The sequence below is a fragment of the Dasypus novemcinctus genome, chromosome 19, assembly GCF_030445035.2.
Source record: "Dasypus novemcinctus isolate mDasNov1 chromosome 19, mDasNov1.1.hap2, whole genome shotgun sequence".
In the NCBI taxonomy this organism is placed as follows: Eukaryota; Metazoa; Chordata; class Mammalia; order Cingulata; family Dasypodidae; genus Dasypus; species Dasypus novemcinctus.
In genome coordinates this window covers 52,628,950-52,654,971 of record NC_080691.1, presented here as the reverse complement: position 1 = coordinate 52,654,971, position 26,022 = coordinate 52,628,950, and the positions used below count along the sequence as shown (strand labels likewise).

Below are 26,022 nucleotides of genomic sequence, written 5' to 3'. Positions count from 1 at the left end.
ATTTCAAGGAACGACAAAGACAAACCCTGGACCACACTTACTCTTCCCTCTGGGGACAGGACCTGGTGGGAACGCCGGTGGTGGGCCTGGGAAGCCCACCTTGTGCTAACTCTCCACCCACCTCTCCCGGCTCAAGCACCGCCCTAAGCCCCGCCTCAGCTCCCCGAGCACACCCATTCCCTACCTGCCCCACACCCCACTCCCCCTGCCTGAGCACATCCACCTATCCCGGCTCAAGCCCCACCCCTACCCGGCCGGGGGGGGGGGGGGTCCCCAATCCTCTCGCCCCAAGCCCCACCCCACCCCCACCTGCCGGCCCAGGCCTCTCCCCAATCCCCGCCCCAGCCAGAGTACACTCACCCCTACTCGCCCCACGCCCCGCCCCCAGCCCCGGCCCCGCCCGAGCGTGCCCCCCACTCTCTGTCCAAGCCCCACCCTCCTGGCCCACATCCCGCCCGCCTGGCCCACTCACGCCTCGTCGTTATTGAGCACGTCCAGGAGCTGGGCGATGAGGGCGTCCTTGGGCAGCGCCTGGCTCCGCTCCACCGCCTCCAGGAAAAGCCGCTTGCCGAAGCACAGCTTCCTCCACGGCGTCTCCAGCAGCGCGTTGCTCAGGCCGTAGGTGCCTGCGGGAAGGAGGTCAGCTGGGCCAGCCCACCCAGGCGGCGGATGCCCACAGCCAGGCTCTGCGAGAAGGGCCCGGGGCGAGCGGGACACCCGGCCCGAGCAAGGGCCCAGCCCACCTCGCACCCACAGCCCCCCTTCTTCACCCGCACTCCTGACACACCTGTGCGCGGCAGCCAGGAGTGGACCCAGGGGGCGAGGGTGCCACATGCCCTTAGTGGGCGGGATTTATCGGGAATAAAACCACTGAAATTCAGCTGGGCAAAGCTCAGGGATACTGGGAAGGAGCCCAATATGTGACCAATCCCACCTACTCCTACTCCTGCCCCAAGCATCTCACTCTCAATGCTCTCACTCTCTGGGCTAAGAGAAGAAAAGCAAGGTGTAGGTGCATCTGAGCAGTCGGGTGGGGGCGGGAGGATAGGAGAACAAGGCTGGGAGACCCAGGAGCCTGGCTGGAGTGCCAGGTTCTCAGGGCTGTGGAGAAGACACTGGGTGAGTTTCTAAGTCAAGTTTCCCACAGGGTATTTATGGAACCAGTTAACAGAAGGCGGGCAAAAAAGAAAAGGGGTGGTCTTTTGCAAAAACAAAAAAGTGGAAAGCATGGACTTCAGGCCTGTGTTTGCTTTAGAAAGTGCTGCCGGCCGCTGGGCCAGGCATGGTCAGAGCCAAGGGTCCTGAATGAGGCACCAGGGACACTAGGACGTGCCACTGCCATGCCAGACATTCTGGCAGGGATCTTGTGGCCCCCTCTCCAGCCGAGCTGTAGTCTGAGTGCCATGGACGTCCTTTCTATTAGGAGCAATGGAGGACACCATGCAGAAATGGTGCTGGACAGCTGGAGAGTGCCACATGCAAAGAACGAAATAGACTTCTGCCCCACAAAAAAATTCACTCAAAATGAATCAAAGACCTAAATGGGCAAGTGGATGTGGCTCAAGCAGTTGGGTCTGGCCTCCCAAATGGGAGGTCCGGGGTTTGGTTCCTGGTGCCTCCTAAAGAAGATGAGCAAGACAGTGAGCTGACATAAAGGGCTGGCGCAGTGAGCTGATGCAACAAGATGACATAATGAGGAGATGCAACAAGGAGACACAACAAGAGACATAAGCAGGGAGCAGATGCGGCTTAAGAGATTGGGCGCCTCCCTCCCAAAAGAAGGTCCTGGGTTCAGTTCCTGGTGCCTCCTAAAAGAAGACAAAGCACACAACAAACAGACACAGACAGACACAGAGAGTAGACAAAGAACACCACAATGAGGTAGGGGGAGACATAAATAAACCTTTAAAGAAAAATTTAAAAAGACCTAAGTGGAAGAGCTAACTATAAAATTCTTTTTTTTTTCTTTTTTTTCTTCTTTATTTTCTTTTAAATGTTACATTCAAAAAATATGAGGTTCCCATATACCTCCCACACCCCCCACACCACCCCTCCCACATCAACAACCTCTTCCATCATTGCAGCACATCCACTGCACCTGGCGAATACATTCTGGAGCACTGCTGCACCACATGGACAGTGGTCCACATTGTAGTGCACACTCTCCCCCAGTCCACCCAGTGGGCCATGACAGGACACACAACGTCTAGCATCTGTCCCTGCAGCACCACCTAGGACAACTCCAAATCCTGAAAATGCCCCCACACCATATCTCTTCTTCCCTCTCCTGACTACCAGCAGCCACCATGGCCACCCTCTCCACATCACTACTACAATTTCTTCCAATAGTAATCACAATAGTTCCCCAGCAGAACACTAGTAAGTCCACTCTAATCCATACTCTATTCCTCCATCTTGTGGACCTGGGATGGCTATGTCCAGTCCCCCTCTACATCAAGAGGGGGTTTAGATTCTACATGGATGATGGATGCAATTGTCCTGCTTGCAGCTGTAGGCATTCTTGGCTCCCTGGTGTGGTGGTTGACCTTCTTCACCTCCCTGTCAGTTGGTCAGGTTAAGTCCAAGAAACCAGAGGGTAAGGGCTGCAAGTCTGCTGAGGCCCAGGGCCTGACCATCACATGGACAGTTCAGAGATTCACATCTCCTGAGTATACACCAACCCAAATGCCAACCACAGGTCCAGTAAAAGTAACAGAAGAGGCATGTGTAGAAAGGTTATATCTGAGTCCAACTCCATCACACTCAGGAACACAAACTCCAAAGTGGGGCCAGCTGACATGGCCCTGAACTCTAGAGCCATCTGCCTTGACCATAGAACCTGTGGATCGCTGCAACCCTCAGGAGAACCAGCACCTGGATTTCCATCTACCTTGGCTGTCTCTGGTACCCTACTGAGGCATGCATAAGCATCACTGCCTGATGACCTCCCAACTCTTTTTTGGAGCCTCTTAGCCATATAAATTCACTTGTCCTTTCCATTTCACCCTTTTTATCCAAAGTCAAAAAGCAGTTTTTAACACCTGATATTACATGTAGGTTGAGATAGTCTGCCGGTCTGAGTTGACCTCTTTGTTCATGGTCTTTTTGTAGTTACATCATCAGCTTGTACTTGGTAGTAATCCTTCAGTGCCAGGAAGGCTCATACCCAGGAGTCATGTCCCACACTGGGGGGAAGGCAACGCATCTACATGCTGAGTTGGGCTTAAAGAGTGGCCACATTTGAGCAACATGGAGGCTCTCAGGCACCCCACAGCTATAGGCCTAGTTCATATTTTAGGCACACAGGCTCATAATCAGAGCCATCAGTATCAAGGGCTCATCATTGGACCATCCATCTTTATTGGTCTTTGCCATTGCACTTGGGGGATTGTTGTTGTTCCATTGGGGAATGTGGTAGACCTCCCCTGATCAGGAATTCAGCACACTCTCATCTGTCGTTTCCAACTGAAACCATTAGACACCATCTTGCCCCTTCCTCCATAAAATTCTTAAAGAAATGAGAGGTGAAAATCTTTTGTGACCCAAATCAAACCATGGTTTCTAAGGGCACCCAAAGCATGAATGATAAAAGAAAAAGATACATTGAGCTTTGTCAAAATTAGAAACTTGGTGCTTCAAAACACACCATCAACTTGTGGATATGAAGTATCTAAAAATAAATTACTTAACAAAACAAAACAAAACACCATTAGAAAGTGAAGACAACCCATAGAGTGGGACATAGTATTTGGTAACCAAATATCTGATACAGGATTAAAATCCAGAATCAATAAATACCTACAATTCAACTGTGGAAAGTAAAAAAAAAAAACAATTAAAATATGAGCAAAGGACTTGAATAGATATTTCTCCAAGAAAGATATACAAATGACCAAGAAGCACATGAAAATATGCTCAACATCATTAGTCATTAGGGAAATGCAAATCCAAACCACAATGAGATACCACTAGAATGGCCATTATTTAAAAAGTACAGAAAATAAGTGCTGGTGAGGATATTGAGAATCAAACATTTGTGCTTTGCTGGTGGAAATGTAAAATGGTACAGCTGCTTTGAAAAACAGTCTGGCTATTTCTCAAACAATTAAACCTAGAGTTGTCATGTACCCCAGCAATTCCACTCCTAAGTATATACCCAAGAGAAAGGGAAACAAATATCTACACAAACACTTGTACAAGAATGTCATAGTAGCATTATTCATAAGAGCCAAAATATGGAAATAACTCAAATGTCCATCAACAGATGACAAACAAAATGTGGCCTATCCGTATAGTGGGGTGTTATTCAGCCATAAAAATAAATAAAGTAATGACTCATGCTGAACCATGGATGAACCTTGAAGACATTAAGCTAAGTGATAAAGAAGCCAGTTGCAAAAGACCACATAAATATTGTATGACTTCATTCATATGAAATGTCCAGAGTAGGCAAATCTGCAGAGATAAAGTAGATTAGAGGTCACCTAGGGCTGGTGGAGAGAGGGAAATGGGAAGTGACTGCTAACAGGTACGTGGTTTCTTTCTGAGATGATGAGAAAGTTCTAAAATTGACAGTGGTGATGGCTGCAAAACTCTGAATATACAAAAATCCATTGAATTAGGCACTTTGAGTGAATTGTACAGTATGTGAATGAAATCTCAATAAAGCTGTTATTTTAAATAAAAAGTCAAGAACAGAAAAACAGCCAAGAGATTCAATTAAACCAAAATTTGCTTCTTTGAAAAGATCAACAAAATTGAAAAATCTTTAGCCAGACTGACAAAAAAGAAGATGCAAATAATTAAAATCTGAAATAAAAGTGGGGACATACCTTCCAACCATCCAGGAATAAGTTGGATCAGAACACTATGAACAATTGTACCCCAAAAAATTAGATAGTCCAAGATTTTTTTAAAAAGATAAAAAAAGAAAAAAAAAAAATAGATAACCTACATGAAAGGGACAGATTCCAAGAAATAAAATGTCTAAATTGACTCTCAAGGAAATAGGAAACCTCATTAGATTAATAACAAGTAAAGGAATTGGATCCGTAATTTTAAAAAAACTTGCCAACAAAGAAAAGTCCAGGACCAGATGGCTTCACTGGTGCTTTTAACCAAATGTTTAAAGAAGAATTAACCAAATCCTTCTGAACTCTTCCAAAAAACTTGAGGAGGGAACACTTCCTGACTCCTTCCATGAGGCCAGCATTACCTTGACACCAAAGCCAGATAGAAAAATCACAAGAAAACTATTGCCCAATATCCCTTATGAATGTAGTTGCAGAAATCCACAGCAAAAATCCATTAGCAAACCAAATTCAAGAGTATGTTAACCATGTGGGATGTATTCCAGGAATGCAAGGATGGTTTCACATATGAATATTAATTGGGGTAATAATACACCACTTTAATAGAACTAAAGAAAAAGCAATAACTACAAACTCATTTCAACAGATGCAGAAAAGGCATTTGGTAAAATCCAACTCCCTTTCATGATCAAAACACTTGGCAAACTAAGAATAGAAGGGAACGTCATGAACATGATAAAGGGCTTTTAGGAAAAACCTACTGCTAACATTATACTCAATGGTGAAAGACTGAACGCTTTCCCCCTAAGATCTGGAAGAAGAAAAGGATGCCCACAGTATTCAGTATTGTACTGGAAGTTCTGGCCAGAGCAATTAGGCAAGAAAATGAAATAAAAGGCATCCGAAGAAGCCAGTCTGAAAAAGCTATATACTGTATGATTCTAACTGTATGACGTTTTGGAAAAGGCAAAACTATAGAGACAGTAAAATCAGTGGTTGCCACAGGTTTGGTGGGGGAAGGGGGGTGAACAGGTGGAGCATAGGGCATTTTTTAGAGTAGTGGAAGTATTCTGTATCACACTCTATAATGGTGGATACCGGACATTATATATTTGTCAAAACTCACAGAACCATACAACACAAAGAGTGAAGCCCTAATGTAAACTATGGACTTAGTTACCAATAATGTATCTATACTGGTTCAACAACTCTAAGAAATGTACCACAATAATGTAAAATGTTAACATCTTACTATGTATGTGGGAGGATATATGGGAACTCTCTATACTTTTCGTGCAATTTTTCTATAAACCTAAAATGTGCTAAAAATAGTTTATTTAAAAGCAAACCCACAAAACCAGAAACAAAAATTTTTTAAAGGCATCCAAGTTAGAAAGGAAGAAGTACAATTATCTCTATCCACAGATGACATGTTCCTATATATAGAAAATCCCAAAGAAACCACAAGAAAGCTAGAAAAACTAATAAATGAATTCAGCAAAATTTCTGGATACAAGACCAATATGCAAAAATCAGTTAGGTTTCTGTAAACCAGCAATGAACAGAATACAGAAAAGGACTTAAGGAAAAAATTCAATTACAAGAGCACCTAAAAGAATAAAACATCTAGGAATAAATTTAACCAAGAAGGTATGAAATTTATATACTGAAAACTACAAAATATTGTGGGAAAAAATGAAAGAATGTCTAAATAAATGGAAAGACATTGTGACGTGTTCATGGATCAGAAGACAATGTTATTAAGATATCAATACTTCCCAAAGAAATCTATAGATTCAACACTATACCCATTGAATTCCAACGACCTTTCCCCCCCACAGAAAAATTACAACTAATGTAACTTATGGATGATAGTTAACAGTAATACTGTAATATTTTGCAGCAATGGCAAGAAGATTTTTTTTTTTGTCAATACTAAGGGACAACAACAGGGCGTTAAAAGGAAGTATGGGATTTTTCATTTTGTAATAATGAAAATGTTCTAAAATTGACTAAGATGATGACAGCACAACTCATGAAAATGACAGTCACTGAGTGTACACTTTGAATGGATCATACAAAGCACAGGACTGTATAACACAGGAAACCCAGTGGTGGATGATAGACTGTGGTTAACAGGACAAATGTGAGAATGTTTTCTCCTGAACAATAATAAATATATAGTACTAGTACAGGGTGTTAATAACTGGGTGAGTTGGGGAGAAAACACATCAAATGTAAGCTATAGGCTATGAGTAGTAATATTTTGACAATTCTCTTTCATATTTGAACAAATGTTTCACAACAATAAAGGTGTTGGAGGTAGGGAGATGCATGAAAGCCTTATATGATGATATGCATGTTTGCTTTGTAAATTCAAATTTTATTATACACTTATTATTTATGTATGTTCAAGTATGAATGATATACTTCAATAAAATTTTATTTAAAAAAAAGAAAGAGAAAAGCAGATCCTCAAATTCATATGGAATTGCAAAGGGCCTTGATAGCCAAAACCATCTTGAAAAAGAAGGAAAAGGTTGGAGGACTTTACAAACTTAGTACAAAGCTACAGTAATCAAAGTAAACAAATTAAAATAAGTAAATCAAACCAAAGTAATCAAACTAAGTAAACTTTAGTACAGAGCTTAGTACAAAGCTACAGTCACCAAAAGAGTGTGGTACTGGCAATGGCATAGAATCAAAAGGACAAAAATAACCTGCACATCTACTGGCCAAATGATTTTCAACAAGGGTATCAAATTCTTTCAATGGGGAATGAATAATCTCTTCAAACAAACAGTGCTGGGACAACTGGATATCCATTTGCAAAAGAAAGAGGTTATACCCCAATCGCACGTAACACACAAAAATTAACTCAAAATGGGTCAAAGCCCTCAATGAAAGACCTGACTATGGAACTTGTAGCAGTTGGATATGGTTATGAATTCCAAAAATAGATATTGGATTGTGTTTGTAATCTGGTCTGTACCTGGGCGTGACTGAGTTATGATGGGGGCTTTGATTGGGCCATGTCATTAGGGCATTGAGTCCCCACCCCTTCGTGAGTGGGGATTCACAGATAAAAGGCATGGCAAAGGACAGAGTTGAGGGTGTTTGATGTTGGAGTTTTGATGTTGGAGTTTGATGCTGAAACCTTAAGGCTGGAGCCCCGGGAAGTAAGCTCACAGAAGAAAGAGAAGCCACTCCAGGAAGAGAGGAACCCTGAGCCCAGGAAAAAGCAAGCCCTGGGAAGAAAGGAATCTTGAACCTGGAGAGAAGCAAGACTGTGGAAGGGAGGAACGCAGGAAGCCTGAACCCTCACAGCCTTTGGCATCCATCTCACTCCAACACATGACAATAGATTTTGATGAGGGAAGTAACTTATGCTTTATGACCTGGTATCTCTAAGCTCCTACCCCAAATAAATACCCTTTATAAAACCAACCAACTTCTGATGTTTTGCATCAGAACCCCTTTGGCTGACTAATACAGAACTCTTAAAGAAATCATATGAGAAAATCTTGTGACCCTGGATCCCACCAAAGTACAAGCAACCAAGGAAAAATAGATAAATTAAGCATCATCAAATTTAAAAACTTTTATGCTTCAAAGCACACCATCAAGAAAGTAAAAAGACAACCCACAGAGCAGGGGAAAATATTTGCAATTCATGTATCTCATAAGGGATTGTGATGGTTTAAAGCTGTATGGAACCCAGAAAATTAGGTTTTTAAAGCTAATACATTCCTGTGGGTGTGAACCTATTTTAAGTAGTGTCATTTGATGAGGTTACTTCAGTTAAGGCATGGCCCAGGGTGGATCTTAATCCTCTTACTGGAGTCCTTTATAAACAGGATAAAGAGAGAGAGAGAAAGCTACAGAAGCTAGAAGCTGAAAGCAATAAAATTCAGAGTCAAAGGGAGAGACCAGCAGATGTTGCCATTTGCCTTGTTGCTGTGTGACAGACACGTCTAGGATCCCTGGTAGCCAGTCTTCAGGGAGAAAGCATTGCATGATGATGCCTTGATTAGCACATTTCCATGGCCTCAGAGCTGTAAGCGTGTAAGCTAGTAAATCCCCATTGTAAAAGCCAACCCATTTCAGCATATTGCCTTCGGCAGCTTTAGCAAACTAAAACAGGGATTACTATCCAGAATATACAAAGAATACCTACAATTCAACTACAGAAAGGCAAACAACCCAATTTTTAAAATGGGCAAAGGACTTGAGTCAACGTCTCTCTAAAGAAAATGCACAAATGACCTATAAACATATGAAAAAATGCTTAATGTCATTAGTCATTAGGGAAATGCAAATCAAAATCACAATAAGATATCACTTCACAACCACCAGGATGGCTAGCATACAAAGCCTGGAATAATAAGAAGTGTTGATGAGGATAACATGCATTGCCAATGGGAATGTAAGACAGGGCAGCTGTTTTGGAAAACAGAGTTACTATATGACTCAGAAATTCCACTCTTAGGGATATGGCCCCCCCAATTGAGAGCAGGGACTTGAACAATATTACAATGTTTACAGAAGCATTATTCACAATAGTCCAAAGGTGGAAATATCCATTGGATATCCATTGACAGATGAGTGGATAAACAAAATATAGTATATCCATACAGTGGAATATTATTGAGCATAAAAAGGAATGAAGTACTGATATTTGCTACAGCATGGAAGAACCTTAAAGACATCATGCTGCATGAAAGAAGCCAGATACAAAAGGACAAATATTGTATTTTCTAGAAAAGGAAAATTAATAGAGACAGAAAGCAGATTAGAGGCTACCAAGGGCTGGGAGTGGAGAAATAAAGAGGTATTGCTTAAGGGGTAAAGAGTTTCTGTTCAGAGTGATAAAAAGTTTTGGAAATGGGGGTGATGGTTGCTGAACACTGTGAATGTAACCAGTGGCGGGGCGGTGCCATGGTGGGAAGTCTAGACGGGCAGCACATGGGCCAGAGGATGGCCTGGGGGGCTGGGACCTGGTGTGGGCACAGGCTGCCCCAGAGGGACAGGGGCTGCCGCAAGGATACTCAGGGTGGCTGGCATGGGGGGTGGTCCCGGGCCCTAGGACTGAGGGTGGGGGACATGGGCAGGGGGCATGGTAGGGGGGTTGGGGTAGATGTGGGAAACCCTCCGTGTTGGAAGTCTGGCCTTGGGTCTTTAGGCCAGAAGGCCACTGGTCACACCTGCTCAGGTGACCTGGAGGCAGCTGGGGTGGCTCTACTCTAAGCCACACCTCTTTGCTGCAGGTGGGCTCCAGGGTAACCCTCTCTCTGGAGGCCCCTAGTGAGGCCGATACACTGTGCCTGAACACTGCCATCCGCTGCCCCCTTCTCCACGCCCACCCCCTGACCCCAAATCCCACACCATGCTCAGTCACGCTCCCAAGAGCTTGGAGAGAAGGTACGGGCACAGGAGTTGTCCCGAGCTCAGGAAGGATCTTAGTCCAGCTCGTTTTTTGTTGTCCTTGTTTTTTAGGAGATACCAGAGATCGAACCCGACACCTCGTACGTGGGAGGCAGGTGCTCAACCACTTGAGCTATATACCTGCTCCCCCAAGTCCCACCACGGCACCACCTCCCGGCATGCCCACGCCCCAGAGGGCCCTTCCTGGCCTCCAGGCGGGGACCTCAGTGCAGTGCACTGAGCAAGGGGCCACATCTCCATCCATTCCTGGCGGGGCCTCATACGTGTTTCTAGAGTCTGTGGGTCATACCTGATCGGTCACCAGTGGCCGCTGTGCCCTGAGGACGTGCAGGGAGGCAGGATGCCGCCCTCACTGCCACTCCATCCCTGGCAGACGTGTGTGTGTGTGTGTGTGTGTGTGTGGTGGGGTTGGGGGTGGGGGAGAAAGGCCCTGTGGATGTTCCCAGGGTTGGGGAGACACGGCCTTCAGGCCCTGGAACACACCCCCCTCACCACCCTGCAGCACCCATGCCATCCCAAACCTGCTGTGGGTGAAGTGTCAGCTGGGAAGAGCTGGAGCTGACGCAGCACAGGACACAGGCGGGGGCAGTGACCACCTCCCTGGGGGTCCGCCAGGCCCGAGAGCCCAGCCTGCACCCCATCTTCTCTGTTTGGCATTCCTGGGGTCAGTGGCCAGGCCAGGATGTGAGGAGGGGCAAGGTCAGGCATGCATAGAGGGCTCAGTGGGGGGTCTGACCTCGGCCTGGCTCCCAGCCCCGGGCTCGGCGTTTCCTGTCCCCTCACGCCCCGACAACACTCCCTGGGCCTGAGTGTCCACTTGGCCCGGGGATCAGGCCTGGGCCCCCAGGGCACGGATCCTGGAAGGGCTCACAGCAGTGGGGAGGTGGGTGGGGGGCTTCTGGGAAAAGGGAGCACCCAAGGAGGTCGGGGATGGGAAGGGCAAGGCTGGGGATGAAAGCGAGGCAGGGGGAGGCCCGGGGACGGCCGCTGATGAGGGGCCGGCGGTGGGAGGCAGTGCGGACAGTGGTCCTGGAGCGAGGGAGGGGGCTGGCGTGGCATGGGGGTGAGAGAGGAGGGCAGAGGCTGGCAGTACAGGTAGTGCCAGCCTTAGAGACCCTGAGAGGGGACAGCCGTGACCAGGGTAGCAAGAGGGTCTCTGCAGAGCAGAGCGTGGAGGTGGGGACAGCGAAAGGGGTGCGGGGTAGGCTGGGGTAGTGGCCACTGGCTGGGGTCTAGGTAGAAGGCGGGTGCCCAGGGCAGGTGCGTGTTTGGTTCCATGGTGAAGGGAAGTAGAGGTGACAGGGTAGTGGGACGGAGGGCAGCCTCTGGGGGTTCCAGGCTGGGGCAGGCAAGCCACCCCACAAGTGGCCTGAAAGTACCAGGAAGCAGAGGAACGGGCTTGGGCTGGGAGAAGCACAGGGAGTAGCGCCACCCTGTCGCCACCCGCCACGACGCACACACCTGGCGCAAGGACGACAGGCTCAGACTCCCCCCGGTTTCCATAGTAGCAGACGACATCTCCCTTCGCCGTGCTGTGAGTAGAAGGGACAGACGATTAGATCGGACGGGCTCTGGGCTCTGACCTCTGATGAGAGCTGGGGTGTCCTGCCCCCTGCCCCGTGCAGACAGGCAGGGGCGAGGAAGGGCCCAAATCCACAGGATGGCTGCACCCTGCACTCCCCCTCCCATTGGCTCCCTGTGTCAGTCAGCCAAAGGGGTGCTGATGCAAAATACCAGAAACGGGCTGGTTTCTATAAAGGGTATTTATGTGGGGTAGGAGCTTACAGATACCAGGCCATAAAACATAAATTACTTCCCTCACCAAAGCCTATTTCCATGTGTTGGAGCAAGATGGCTGCTGACATCTGGGAGGGTTCAGGCTTCGTGGATTCCTCTGGGCTCAGCTCCTCTGTTTTCTCCACAAGGTCAGCTGAAGACTATGAGGCTCTCTAGGCTTTGCCTCTCTCCACAAGGTCAGCTGTAGACTATCAGGCAAATGGCTCTGTCTCTTTCCCTGGGTTTCTGCTGTGTCTAAGGAGCTGTCTCTAATCTGTGTTCTTCTCCTGGCTCAGGGTTCCTTTCTTCCCGGGGCTTGCTTCTCTTTCCTCTGTGTGCTTACTTCCTGGCGCTCCAGCTCAAGACTCAAGCATCAAAACTCCAACATCAAAATGCCTCCAACTCTGCCTCTTGCCATGCCTTTTATCAGTGAGTCCATACCCCTTGGTGGGCAGGGACTCAACACCCTGCTGTGTGGCCCAATCAAAGCCCTAATCATAATTTAATCATGGCAAGGTACCGATGAGATTACAAACATAATCCAATCTCTATTTTAGGAATTCATAACTATATCAAACTGCTACACTCCCCCTCTAGCATCCCAGGCTCATTCCTGACCCATGAGGGAAGTAACAATTTCTAAAAGATGCTTCCCACTCTGTCCTGCCTTGCCTGAAGGCCCTTGTGTGGGGGGGTGGGAGTGGCTAGTGATGGTTGGCAGAAATGGGAGCTGGGGTGGGGGTGTCAGCCCTAGAGTCTACTGAGCCCAAATACCTAGGTCAGGCCACGGGTGCCCACCTGGGCCCGTCTGGAGTCTGGCCCAGACCCAAGCCCTGACGGAACGCGTCCACGCCCACCCAGTAGCTCCCACTCCGAGGGCTCCAGGAGACGGGCCCACCTAGCGGCCCCCACCCTGAGGGGCCCAGGACCATCCCTCATGGCCACTCCTCATGCCCAATGGGAAACAGACCACCCTGTCTGGTCTCTGACTTGGGTGCCTTGGGGTTGGGTGCTTCCAAGGTTCCGGAAGCTTCCAAACAAAGCGCCCAGGACCGTATTTCCAGGCTTTCAAGATGCTGAGTGTGTACTGTAAAATAGTCTAAACTGCGCGGGAGCTGCCAGCATTCCAGCCCCTCAAGTCCATGTGAAAACTTTGGAGAAGCTCTTCTGCAAATTAAACAGTGACTTCCTGGCCCATGAAATGCTGTCCCTGTGTTGGGTGCCGCACACGGTCCATGCCTTCAGGAAGGACCAGCACAGAGAAGTGGGGGGATATCGGGGCTGGGGAGTCCTGCCCAGCAGGCTGCACAGCCCTGACCCCAAGGCAGGACCAGGGGCCCAGCCCCAGCCCCCTGCACGGCCTCACCCCTGCACCCCGGCCTACCTACTGTAATATTCTTTTTTAAAAATCAGTTTTATCGATACATATTAATAAAGCATATATGACAGTTTGAGATTAATTTATGAATCCCCAAAAGACCTGCTGTAGACTAAAAAAAAAAAATAGTGCAATTATAAAAATGTTCATGAATTTTAACAAATGTACCACACTAATGCAAGGTATTAATAATGGGGTGGTATGGCATTTGAGATTATTTATGAATTCCCAAAGAAGAAAGTTTATGTTTGTAAACTAATCTGTTCTTCTGAGTGGGATACTCTTTGATTATATTAAATTCAGTTTAGGGGCCTTTGATTAGATTACCTGTTAAGCTTGCTTCGAGGGCTTTTTTTTTTTGTATATATACATGCAAACATATTTATGACAAAATAAGAAAGAAATACTCATAATGATACATGCATTATTTCTGCAGCTAGACACAAGACCTTATTGGTATTTATAAATACCATTTTTTTCACTGCTCATTCCATATTCCCTTTGCCCTCAAAATACACCTCAGTTGGATATGGTTCTTTGGATGGGTAATCTAAATATTCATTCATTTTTTGTTTGTTTATCCTTCCTTTATTTTGCTTTTTAATTAGAGAAGTTGTAGGTTTAGAGAATTCATGAATAAAATACAGACTTATCATATACCACCGTATTATTAACATCTTGCATTAGTTTAGTACATTAAAGTTTTTTTTGTTTTTATTGTCTTTTTTTTAAAAGATAAATAGATCACATAAAACGTTACATTAAAAACATAAGAATAAATAAAGACAAAAAAAAAGCCTTAAAAATTGTAAACAAAACAAAACAAAAACATAAGAGGTTCCCATATGCCCCACTCTCTACCCCATCCCCACTCCTCCCACATCACCAAACTCTTTCATCATTGTGGCACATTCATTGCACTTGGTGAATACATTTTGAAGCACTGCTGCACCGCATGGACCATAGTTTACACTGTAGTCTATACTCTCCCCCAGTCCATCCAGTGGGTTGTGGCAGGATATATGTCCTGCATCTGTCCCTGCAATATCATTCAGGACAACTCCAAGTCCTGAAAATGCCCCATAGCACACCTCTTCCTCCCTCTCCCTGCCCTCAGCAACTCCCGTGGCCACCATCTCCATATCGATGATACAATTCCTTCCATTGCTAGAGTGGAGTTTGATTCGACTATGTCAGTAAGGCGTGACTCAGACCCCTTGGAGGGGCTGATATAAACATACAGACAGACAGACACACGGAAGAGAGAGCTCTGTCATTTTTTATTTTGCCACGTGACAGAAAGGAGGAGGCTCAAACAGCTGAAGCCCCAGGGAGACATTCTGCCTGATAGCTTACAGCTGAGATTCAGAAAAAAGCAGAACAACCGAGACTGATATAAGCCTGGAAAGAAACAACCCTGTGCAAGGAGAGGGAGGGCCTCACTTAATTATGAAGCCTCAAGAGGCCGGGCCACGGAGCCTCAAGAGGAAGAGGAAGCCCAGAGGGAGGCAGAGGCCAGCTGGAGACGGCGACCGTCTTGCTCCCACACGTGGCAACTGGCTTTGGTGAGAGAGCGACCTTGAGATGGACTTTTTATCAACTTGTAACTAACTGTTTACCCCGAATAAACACCCTTTATATAACGGACAGATTTCTGATTCTTTGCATCAGCACCCCTTTGTTGGATTGATACAGCATACAATCCACCCAAAGTGTACAATCAATGGTTTCTGGTATAATTACATAGTTGTGCATTTATCGCTTCAATCATTACTAGAGCATTTTCATTATTCTAACAATAATAATAATAAAAAATAGACAAAAAATCTCTATTCCCCTCCCCCCTTTTTAAAGTAGGTACTGGAAATTGAACCCAGGACCTCACTCATGGGAAGCAGGTGCTCAACCACCGAGCTACATCTGCTCCAGCTCTACCCTTTAATAATCACCTCACAGTCTATCATTGCTTCCCCTGCCCCACATAGTTGCTATTCTGTTTCCATCCTTCTCGGCCCACCTTCTGTTCACAGTTTTCCTTGCCACTGATAATAACTCAAGGGATTCTGCTCGCAGGCAGAGAGCTTAGAAGCCTGAGGACTGTGGGCTTGGGGTGCCCAGGCCAGGGTCCACCAGCGCCAGCGGCAGCCAGGGGGGGCAGGTCCCTGCCTCTCTGAAACTCGGACACCTGGGATGGGGCCTGCTGAAGATGCGCCAAGCACAGCAGGAAGGGTGCTGCTCTCGCCCCCGGCCCCCACCTCTCTGGGTTTCTCACACGAGTGTGTGCCCCACTGGGGGGCCTGGGAACCACTCCCAGCTGCACTTGCCCGTGCCCCTCTGCAGGGGGCCCGGGGACCTGCCCCTCAGCCTATGCAAATCTCTGTCCAGCCCAGCCCGTGCCGCCTGGGCTCCGGGTCCACGGCTGGCTGTGACAGCTCCTGGGTGGTTCTCAACTCCCCCACGCACCCCTCCTGGCTGCCTCCAGGTGACCCCAATCCCCACACCATGCAACTCTCAGGGGCAGGGCTGGCCACCAGCCTGGGCCCAGGAGGCGGCCCAGCACAGCAGGTCACAGATGGCATGTGGGGGAATTAGGGAGGGAACATCTCCCAGAGGTGGTGGAGGGGCCCCCACCTCCCAATAATCATGGGTGGCTTTCCAGGTGTCCCGAGGAGCTGGGGGCTGAGACGGGCCTGGAGAGCTGTAGAAACCCAGCCCTGGCCCAGCGGCCCCAGGTGGGTGGCCTGGGGGCTCTGCTGACCCAGAGCTGGCCACCCGCTCCTGCTCCTCCCCGACAGCCCCATCCTCCCGTCCCCACAGCCCCCACCTCAAGTCAGCCGCGAGCAGGTTGAAGCCGTTGTACAGGTGCCCCTCCGTGGAGACCTTCTGCAGGTAGGACAAGCTGTCCGTGTCGCTGGTCAGGAATTGCGTCACCAGCTCACCTGGGGGGGGAGGGAGCAGATGTCCAGGGAGGCTGCAGGGGACCCGGCTCCAAGCCCCTTCCCTGGGAGGGCAGACCCGGGCCCACAGAGATGGTGTCTCTGGGAGGGGTCTGTGTGGTCCAAGTGGCGCCCGGGCTAGGCCTCGACCTCTGGCTGCTGGGTGGTGGGCCCAAAACCCTGCAGACGTTACTTCTGTTTTGGTTTTCCCCAGGAGGCCCACGTGGAAATCCAGCTGGAGGAGGCAAGTGTCAGAGAGGAAAGGGGTATCCACGAAGCTGACCCATGGGGAAGTGGAAGCCCCAGGTCCAGCAGTAAGGGAGCATCCCATGAGCTGTGTGGCCTGGGAAGGGCCAGGGCCCAGCGGTTGGTCATGGCCCCATGGCTGAGGAACACCGTGTGTGTTCTCGGAGGGCCAGAGCCGAGATGGACCCTGGAGGCAGCTGGACTCAGGAGTGGGTGGCTCACCTTCTCACCCTCTGTCCTGTCCCTGCTGTGTGCCTGGGATTAGACCCATGCAATTCTCCCACCCGAACCCCTGCCCAGCTGTACTCTGACCCTGCATGCCTGGCCATACCTCGGCCCCGGGCGTCCTTGTCGAGCCGTGGCTGCAGGTAGTTGGTGAGCGCCGCCAGCTTTCCCCGCGTGCTGATGCCGAGCCACGTGCCTCCTTCCTTGCCCTCCTCCATGTCAAGCCCTGCGCAGATGGCAGAGTCACCACCATCAGTGCCGCCACAGTTGGTTTTCGGCCAGCTGTCTGCTTTCCCGCCCTATCCATGTCGCCTGGGGAGACACAGCTCTGCCTGGCAGGTCTGGCTTTGGAATGGGGGCTTGGACCCTCCCAGTGCGAGACAGCCACTGGGTCCCATGGTGCCCTCGAGGGAGACCCCACCCTATGGGATGGAGAACCAGCTCAACCCCTTGAGATCCGGACAGAGTCAGGACGGTGTCAGCTCCGTTCCAAGAACAAGAGAGATGAGCCATGTTCTCCTATTGGAAAGCTCAATATTGTTAAGATTTTCCCCGGAGTGATCAACAAACCAACACACTCCCAATCAAAGTCCCAGTAGGGTTTTATTTTCTGGAAACGAACAAGTTGATACTAAAATTTATATGCACAGGCAAAGGACCTAGTATAGCCAAAACAATCCTGAAAAAGAATAAAACCAGAGGACTTACCCTACCTGATTTCAAGACTTACTAGAAAACTACAATGATTGAGAGTGTGGTGTTGGTATCAAGACAGAAGAAAGATCCACAGAACACAAGAGAGAGCCCAGAACAGATCCACACATTATGTTTAACTGATTTTCACCTGAGTTGCCATGGTAATCCCATAAGCAAAAGGATATATGTCTAACAAATGATGCCAAGACAACTGGGTAGATGGGAGAAAAATTAAACCCAACCCTTACCTTATACCATATGCAAAAATTCAGTTGAGAAAAATCGTAAACCTATACCTAAAAACCCAGAGGCTCCAGAAGGAAAAGAGGAAAATATGATCTTGGAGTAGGCAGATATTTTGGATAAAACACAAAAAAGAACAAACCACAAGAGGAAAAAATAAACCGGACTTTGTCAAAATAAAATATTCTGCTCACCAAAAGATATTGTTGAGAAAATGAATAGAAAATACATTTGTCCAACAAAGGACTTGTATCCAGAATACATAAATGTCTTAGTTTTCCAGGGTTGCTATGACAAATACCACAAACCGGTCAGCTTTAACAACAGGAATTCATTATCTCACAGTTTTGGAAGCTAGAAGTCCAAGAATAAGGTATCAGTAGGCTGTGCTTTGTCCAAAGCCGTGGCTTGTTAGCAATCAATGCCTGCCTCTCCTCCTCTGGCTTCTACTTCTGCATAGTGTCCCATCTCTCTTTCTAGATTTCCTCTGCTTATAAGATCTTCCGTCATATTGGATTAGGACTCACTCTGATTTGATTGGGCCTCATCTAAATAGGCCCTTTCGAAGATCCTGTTTACAGATGCATCCACATCCACAGGGCTGGGGATCAGGACTTGAACCTGTGTTCATGGGAAAAGTGACTCAATCCACCACAATAAAGAACTCCTACAAGTCAACAATAAAATGATAAATGAAACTACCCATCTGGCCAAGTAATGGGGACCAGATTTACCCTTCCACCTGAGACAATCAAAACTCTGGAGAAAATACACAAAGCAACAGGTTTCAAGACACTGGACATCAGGCCGCAAAGGACAGTGGTCCCCAAGAGATGGGAAACAAGCGAGGCGAACCCTGTGACTGCCCCAGCTTCCTGCCAGGGAAGTCTCCAGGACCTGCCCAGGGAGGGGGAACTGGGGCAGAGACCAGCAGACACCCTGAGTTAAGGAGACAGAGCTGAGAGTCTGGGGAGACTGAGGCAGCTAGAGTTCAAAGGACAGAGAACCTGAGAGGATAGCAGTCCATGGAGAACCTTGAAAAACTGCAGAGGGCCCACTGAGTATTTGGCTAAGGACTGACCAGCGATGTGTGAGGAAACTACCCAAGGCTGGGGAAAGAACCAGCCCAAAGGATTAGAAACAGAATGACAAAGAAAAACAAATCCACTATTCCCAAGGCAGGGCACTGGGTAAGTAGTTAGAAAGGTTATGCCTCAGAAGGTGAGGGTAATTAGCGCTAGGCTGGGCATAGCTCCAGACCCACCTTGCCTAACAAATCCTAAAAGCAAGACCTGAAGGATAAAACTGTTTCACAGTAACTTAACTATGTCCCAGAACAAAGGTCAACAATATTTACTGGCACAAAAAACTATTCACTCCTCAACAAGATAAAATTCACAAATGTCTGGGACATAGTCAAAAATTACCAGGCATGCAAAGAAGCAGGAAAATCTGAACCATTAAAAGGAGTTAAACCAATCAATTGAAATTGACCCAAGACTAATAGGGATGTCAGAACTAGCAGACAAGCACATTAAAATACTTATTGCAAATGTATTTATATGCTAAAAGAGTTAAGTATAGATGAGGAAGTTATAAAAAAGACTCAAGTCAAACTTCTGGAGATGGAAATGACAATGTATAAGATAAGAAATACATAGGATCAGGGAGCGAATGTGGCTCAAGCAGTTCAGCTCCCACCTCCCATACGGGAGGACCCGGGGTTCGGTTCCCAGTGCCTCCTGAAAACAAAACAAAACAAAACAAAACAATGAACAACAAGCAAAACAAATGAAAAAACCAACTTGGGGAAGCTGATGTGGCTCAGTGGTTGACCTCTGGCTTCCCACATACGAGGTCCTGGGTTCAGCCCCTGGCACTTCAAAAAAAAAAAACAAAAAACACACAGATTCAGATTAACAGCATTGCAAAAAACAAGATTAGTGAACTTGAAGACTTCGCAAAAGAAACCATCTAACATGTAACACAGAGAGAAAAGAGGGTTTGCAAAAATGGGTAGAGTATCATTGCAGTGTGGGACAACTTCAAGCGAAGTAATATATGTGTAACTGGAGTCCCTGAAAGAAAGGAAAGAGAACAGGGGACAGGAAAAAATATCTGAAGAAATAATAGCCGAAGTTTTTCTAAATTTGACGATCTGAATTTCTAGTAAGTCCCCAGGTGGTGCTGATGCCAAGGACCATACTTTGAGAACCGATGGCCTAAAACTTTGCACGCAGTTTGGTGAGAGGCACGAGAGCACGTGGACCTCGGCATCTTCCAGCCCTAACACAGGCGCAATGGACACGGTCCACCTGGCACTGTGGTGGGCAGGGACTCTCCGCTAGGCAGGAGCCCACATCAGCGTGCCAGCCAGTCAGCTCCAAATCACAACATTAGCAGAATGATTCCACGCAGTAGAGAACCCGAGCTGGAACCGCCACTCTTTCAGGGGCAGGGCACAGGCCCAAGTGCCAGGGTGGATGGAGCCAGGTGGCTGTGATGGCCAAGCAGCCCGTGGCCTCATCCACCAAAATGAGGGAATCCCTGCCTCATGAGGTGCTGCCTGTCTGCCTCTCTCAGAGAAGTTCTGTTTCTCACTTCTCCCAGCCATCAGCTCCTGGCCCTCTCTGTTTCCCCAGCCCTGGCCTGCCCCCACCACCCACTAGTCCCCCAGTCCAGGGTCTTGCAGCAGCGACTGCATCACCTGCCCATCCCTCACCCCCTTTCTGTTCTTCCTTTGCCTGGGATGGCTGGAATGTTCCTGGCTGATTTAGTTTGCTAAGGCTGCTAATACAATATACCAGAAACGTGTTGGCTTTTTTTTTTTTTCTTGGAGTTGGGGTTAGGGACAAAGGGGGCCCCTGAGGCTAATGGGATTTTTTTTTATCCTCCCTTTGTGGCATTTTGTGTGCTGTCTGCTCTGTGTCCATTCGCTGTGCATTCTTCTGTGTCTGTATTATTTCCCCTCCCCCTTGTGGCTTGCTTGCTAGTCTGCTCTGTCCATTCACTGTGCGCTTTTGTTTTTTTGCTTTTCTCCCTTTTTTTTGTTGCATCACCTTCTGAGTCAGCTCTCTGTGATGCCTGTGGGCCGGGTGGCGCTCTGTGGCATGTGGGTGAGCCTGCCTTCACAAGGAGGCCCCAGGACGTGAACCCAGGGCCTCCCATATGGTAGACGGGAGCCCAGCTGGTTGAGCCACAGCCGCTTCCCATGCGTTAGTTTTTATAAAGGGTGCTTATCTGTGGTAAAAGCTTACAGTTCTGATGCCATGGAAAGGCCACCTCAAAGCACCTATCAAGAGGTGCTTTCTCACCAAGGTCGTCTGCTGGCAGATCCTGGAGTCCTATCACGTGGCAGGGCCAGGTGGCGCTGGACTCTGCCACCCCTGAAGTCCTCTCTCACCTGGCAGGGTCAGAAATGGCAGCAGTGCTTTCTGTGTCTAGGGGTTTCTCTGTCTTCCCGCACTTGTGGGTGATCCGGAGTCCTCTCCCTCACACAGCAGGGTCAGAACGGCAGCTGTCTTTCTCTGCGTGTTTCTGCTTCCAGTTCTCAGTTTATATAAGACCACAGTGCATTAGTCAGCCACAATGGGTGCTGATGCAAAACACCAGAACTCTGTTGGCTTTTTTTTTTTTTAAGATTTATTTTATTTCTTTCTCTCCCCCCCCCCACCCAGTTGTCTGCTCTCTGTGTCCATTTGCTGTGTGTTCTGCGTCCACTTGCATTATCAGGTGGCACAGGGAAGCTGGGTGTCTTTTCTGTTGCATCATTTTGCTGTGTCAGCTCTCCGTGGGTGCGGCGCCACTCCAGGGTGGGCTGCGTTTTTTTCATGCAGGGTGGCTTTCCTTGTGGGGCGTGCTTCTTGCACGTGGGGCACCCCTACGCAGAGACGCCCCTGCGTGGCATAGCACTCCTTGTGTGCAGAGGAACAGACCAGTTTACAAATAATCCCTCGTTTTTGGAATTGATAAATAATATTAAACTGTCACTCCCAGGAAGTGGGCAGAGGCACGACGTGGGTCATGCCTCAGTGATGTCCGATCAAAGGCCCTCAAGCGATCTCATCAAGTGGTCTAATCAAAGGTCCCTTAACTGTGGGTGATCTTAAACCCAGAGGCATGGACTGGTCCTAAGAACTTGATCTTTTCTGGGATTCACAAAAGAATTTTAAACTGTCACGCTGGTGAACCCACAGGCTCTCTCAGCCAAGCTCCTATGGCACCACAGGCCTGACCGCACCACCCCTGGGAGGTCCATGGCAGCCCTGCTGAGATCCCCCCCCCCACTGCCTATGGGGCACTAGCTGTCAGCTCCTCCCAGAGACCTCCCCCTACCATTGTCCCCTTGTGAGATGGGCTGTCAGCTCCTGACCAAGGCCCCGGCTCTGTGCCCTCTGCACTAAATGTGCCCAGAGCTTCGAGTCCTAAGCCATGGGGGTCTCTCCGCCAGCCACACCCCCTAACCTGCAGTCTGTGTGCCTAGGCTTTCCCAGGGGTCTCTCGGGTAGGAGCCGATGAAGCCAAGACATAGCCCTGAGCACTCACCTTTTCACCCTCTTGCTTCCAACAATCCTGGCTCACAGCCTCAGAGCAGCTTTCCCTACTGGCTGCCAGCCCTTCAGACTCACTGCCCAAGAGGGGCCCTCTGGGTCTCGCCTTGCTCTGGGCCTCCTTCCACACGGGCGCTGGGCTGACCCAGGCCCCGAGGCTTTCTTATCCTGTCACCCCTCCCCAACCCCATCCCCAGATCCCAAACCTACCCAGGATCCTTCTGGCTAAACTCCGCCACCAGGCTTGCAGACACTTCACCTGTCTTGGTTTACCAGAGCTGCTATGACCGATACCACACACTGGTTGGCTGAAACGACAAGCATTGACCAGCTCATGGTTTAGGAGGCTGGGAATCCAAAATGGAGGCTTCGGCAAGGCCATGCTTTCTTCCCAAAGTCTGCGGCGTCCTGGTGCCAGCCTGCCGCCATCCTTGTGGCCCCTTGGCTGTGCCTCTGCCTTTGTCACATGGCCGTCTCTGTTTCCTTTTCCTTTTTAAAAAAAATTTATTTACTTATTTTTCCCCGCCCCCTGCCGTTGTTTGAGTCCACTGTCTGCTCTCTGTTCTGTTCGTTGTGTTCTCTGTGTCTGCTCATTTTCTTTTTAGGAGGCGTCAGGAATCAAACCCGGGACCTCCCTTGTGGGAGGGAGGCCCCAGTTGCTTAAGCTACTTCGGCTCCCTGCTTGTTGTTATTTCTTACTGTGCTTCTTCATTTTGTTGTTTCTTATTGTGTTTTCTCATTGCGTCTCCCTGTTGTGTCATCTTGTTGTGCCACCTCGTTTTCTTTAGGAGGCACCCAGGACCTCCCATGTTGTAGGCGGGTGCCAACTGCTGAGCCACATCCGTATCCCCCTCTGTTCCCTTTTGCCTGCTTTCCTGGTTTCCGCTGACTTCCAGCTTCAGGTTCTCCTTGCAGCTTTCTCTCTGAGTCTGGCTTCCAGTTTCTTCTCTTTATCAGGCCTCCAGTAATAAGGATTAAGGCAGACCCTCAATCCGTTGGCCACACCTCCACTGAAAACGACACCTTCGAAAGATTCGATTTACCACATGTGGTCACCCGACAGGGACGTGGATTAAGATTAAGAACGTGTCTATCGCTGGGGTACGTAGTCAACCTAACTGCCACCCTATCCAACCCTTCCTGCAGCTTGGGGGCCCTGGGAGAGGCCCCCGGGGTGGGCAGGCGGGAAGGGGCAGAGCTCCAGGGAGGCTGGGGAGGTGGCAGCAAACAGGAAGGGAACCTGGCCCACGGGCGGAGGGCCTGACCAGCCATGGGCCACACAACCCTCCACATAGAGTCTGCCACCTCGCAGGCTGGGTACCCTCCCTGCCCAATGACCCCCTGAGGCGGCCAATGGCACAGGCAAGGGACATGCCATCCCCTTCACTTCCTTCCCCCCAAAGGATGCCACATGCCACACGGACACCTGGCAAGGCTTCAGTGCCCAGCTCCCCCTCAACTTGACCGGCTACATCTCTGCTCCCAGCTCAGGCCAAGCTGGGGCAAGGGGTGCTGGACGTCAATATAAACGTGTGTGCACACACACCTGCCCCACTCACCCCAGGTGATCAAGTGCGGGTTTGTACCACCCACAACTCCAAGCACATGCCCTTTTAGGCGAACGGGTACATTTAAACAAAACCAACTGGGAACTCTGTACTTTCTGCGTGATTTTTCCTGCAAACTTCCAACTGCTCTAAAAAATAAAGAAACTACACGATCCTTTCACAGGGAGTAGCCACGACATGTGGCTGACCATGTCTTTCAGGAGCCATGGCATGGGGGGACTGTGCCCAGTGTTGGGGTTGCTGATCCCAATTTTGGCCCTGGACCCCAACTTTTGGAGCAGAACCCCTCAAGAAAGAAATTTGTCTGAATCGGTTTATACTTTCTGCATCTATACCCAAAATAAACCAACTAATTGTGAAAAGCATCCTGTGGTCTATATTTCCATGCCACGCTGGGGGCCGGGCTGGGCCACGCAGTGTGGGCCTAGGCTCTCTGTTAATAAGGACTTACCGCTGAGGATTTCATTGTTGTTCCCCCAAAAGTCTGCTAACTTGGACGGTCTGTGGTAGAATTCATCTCTGTTGGCTGCTAGAATGAGCCTAGAAGAAAAAAGCACAATGGCAGATCTCAGACAAACAGAGAAATGGGAAAACCTTATTTTTTTCTGTCTTGTTAACACAGTAAATTTGCCTCAGTAGCAAAATGGGCAAGTCACAAAGAGGACACAGACATCCCCTCTAGTATATACGCTGCACACCCATTGCCATCTGCTGCCAGTGGCTCACCCAGTCAGGGACCACAATGTGGGTAGATGGGGGGGACCCAACACCCCTCCCAGCTCCACCACCCCACACCCCCACCTCCCAGCTCCCCGACAAGTCTGCTGCCAGGGCTGTGCTCCAGGAGACCGAGGAAATGGGCAGGGTGCTGGGCCCATGCCATTTGTGGCAAGGAGATGGGGTGGTGGGGCACATGCCCGTGGCCACCTGGGGCCAGGGCTGGGGGCTCTTGCAGCCCATGGGCTTCCTGGGAAAGTGGGCACGTCCATCCAGGGCTGCAAGACACACGTCAAGTATCATGAGACACTCACCAAGCCCAGTGAGACGCGCACCAAGCCGACAAGACACACAAAACACACACACATCAAACCCGATGTGACACATCAAGCCCTGCAGGACACACACAACGAGCCCCGCGAGATGCACACCAAACCCCATGAGACACATATCAAGCGTCCCAACACACACCAAATGCCATGAGACACACACCATGTGCCACAAGACACACACCAAACACCACTGGGCAGCAGCTCCGTAATGGGGTCTTTTCTTTGTTGAGGTTTTATTTTGGGGTGAGGAGGAAAGGCGTCTCCGCTGTTTATTAGTTTTTTGGGTTTTTTTTTTTTTTTTTTTTGCATTATGAATCCAATAAGCATCTTCTGTGATGAGGAAAGATGTTAATGAAGATTTTAAGAGCCCTGGTTTTGAGGTTCAAAAACTGAGTTTCAAGCCCAGGTTTGGCTCTTTTGACCTAAGTAAGCTTAAATGGCGACCGGGTAGGAAAGTGGCTGGTCCCTGCGCTGACCACTTCAACCTCCAGGGTCTCCGCCAACACTTCTGAAAGAACATCTCAGCACCGTTTTCCCTGACAGGGGACACCCAGGTGCTTATTAGCAAATGTTCACTCTGTGAGTGATGCCAAGAGCCGGAGGCTGATGAGCGCACTGCTGCAGTATGGGCACCCCACGGGCCTGAACCAGAAGGCAGGGTCAGGGCTGAGACTCCGAAGAGTTTATGTTATTTTTTTAATTTATTTCTCTCCCCCTTCCCCCCTTCCCCCCCGCCCCAGTTGTCTGTTCTCTGTGTCCATTTGCTGCGTCTTCTTTGTCCGCTTCTGTTGTTGTCAGCGGCATGGGAATCTGTGTCTCTTTTTGTTGTGTCATCTTGCTGCGTCAGCTCTCCGTGTGTGTGGTGCCACTCCTAGGGAGGCTGCACTTTCTTTTGTGCTGGGTGGCTCTCCTGATGGGGCGTACTCCTTGCGCATGGGGCTTCCCTAGGTGGGGGACACCCCTGCGTGGCAGGGCACTCGTGCACATCAGCACTGCACATGGGCCAGCTCCACACGGGTCAAGGAGGCCCGGGGTTTGAACCGCAGACCTCCCATGTGGTAGGCGGACGCTGTATCCACTGGGCCAAGTCCGCTTCCCT

General features: G+C 48.9%; 1 protein-coding gene across 4 annotated transcripts in view; it reads right to left on the bottom strand.

The window, feature by feature from the left end:
• The window catches only part of TANGO2 (transport and golgi organization 2 homolog), a 51,455-nt gene that overhangs the window by 4,658 nt on the left and 20,775 nt on the right, over positions 1-26,022 (bottom strand). For all 4 annotated transcript variants that reach the window (XM_023583694.3, XM_004475187.4, XM_058281856.2 and 1 more), the window contains 5 exons: positions 24,326-24,414; positions 16,924-17,043; positions 16,235-16,349; positions 11,718-11,788; positions 473-626 (listed from right to left, as the gene is read on the bottom strand). In XM_023583694.3, the coding sequence (XP_023439462.1) occupies positions 473-626; positions 11,718-11,788; positions 16,235-16,349; positions 16,924-17,043; positions 24,326-24,414 (549 nt within the window). The remainder of the gene's footprint in view (positions 1-472; positions 627-11,717; positions 11,789-16,234; positions 16,350-16,923; positions 17,044-24,325; positions 24,415-26,022) is intronic.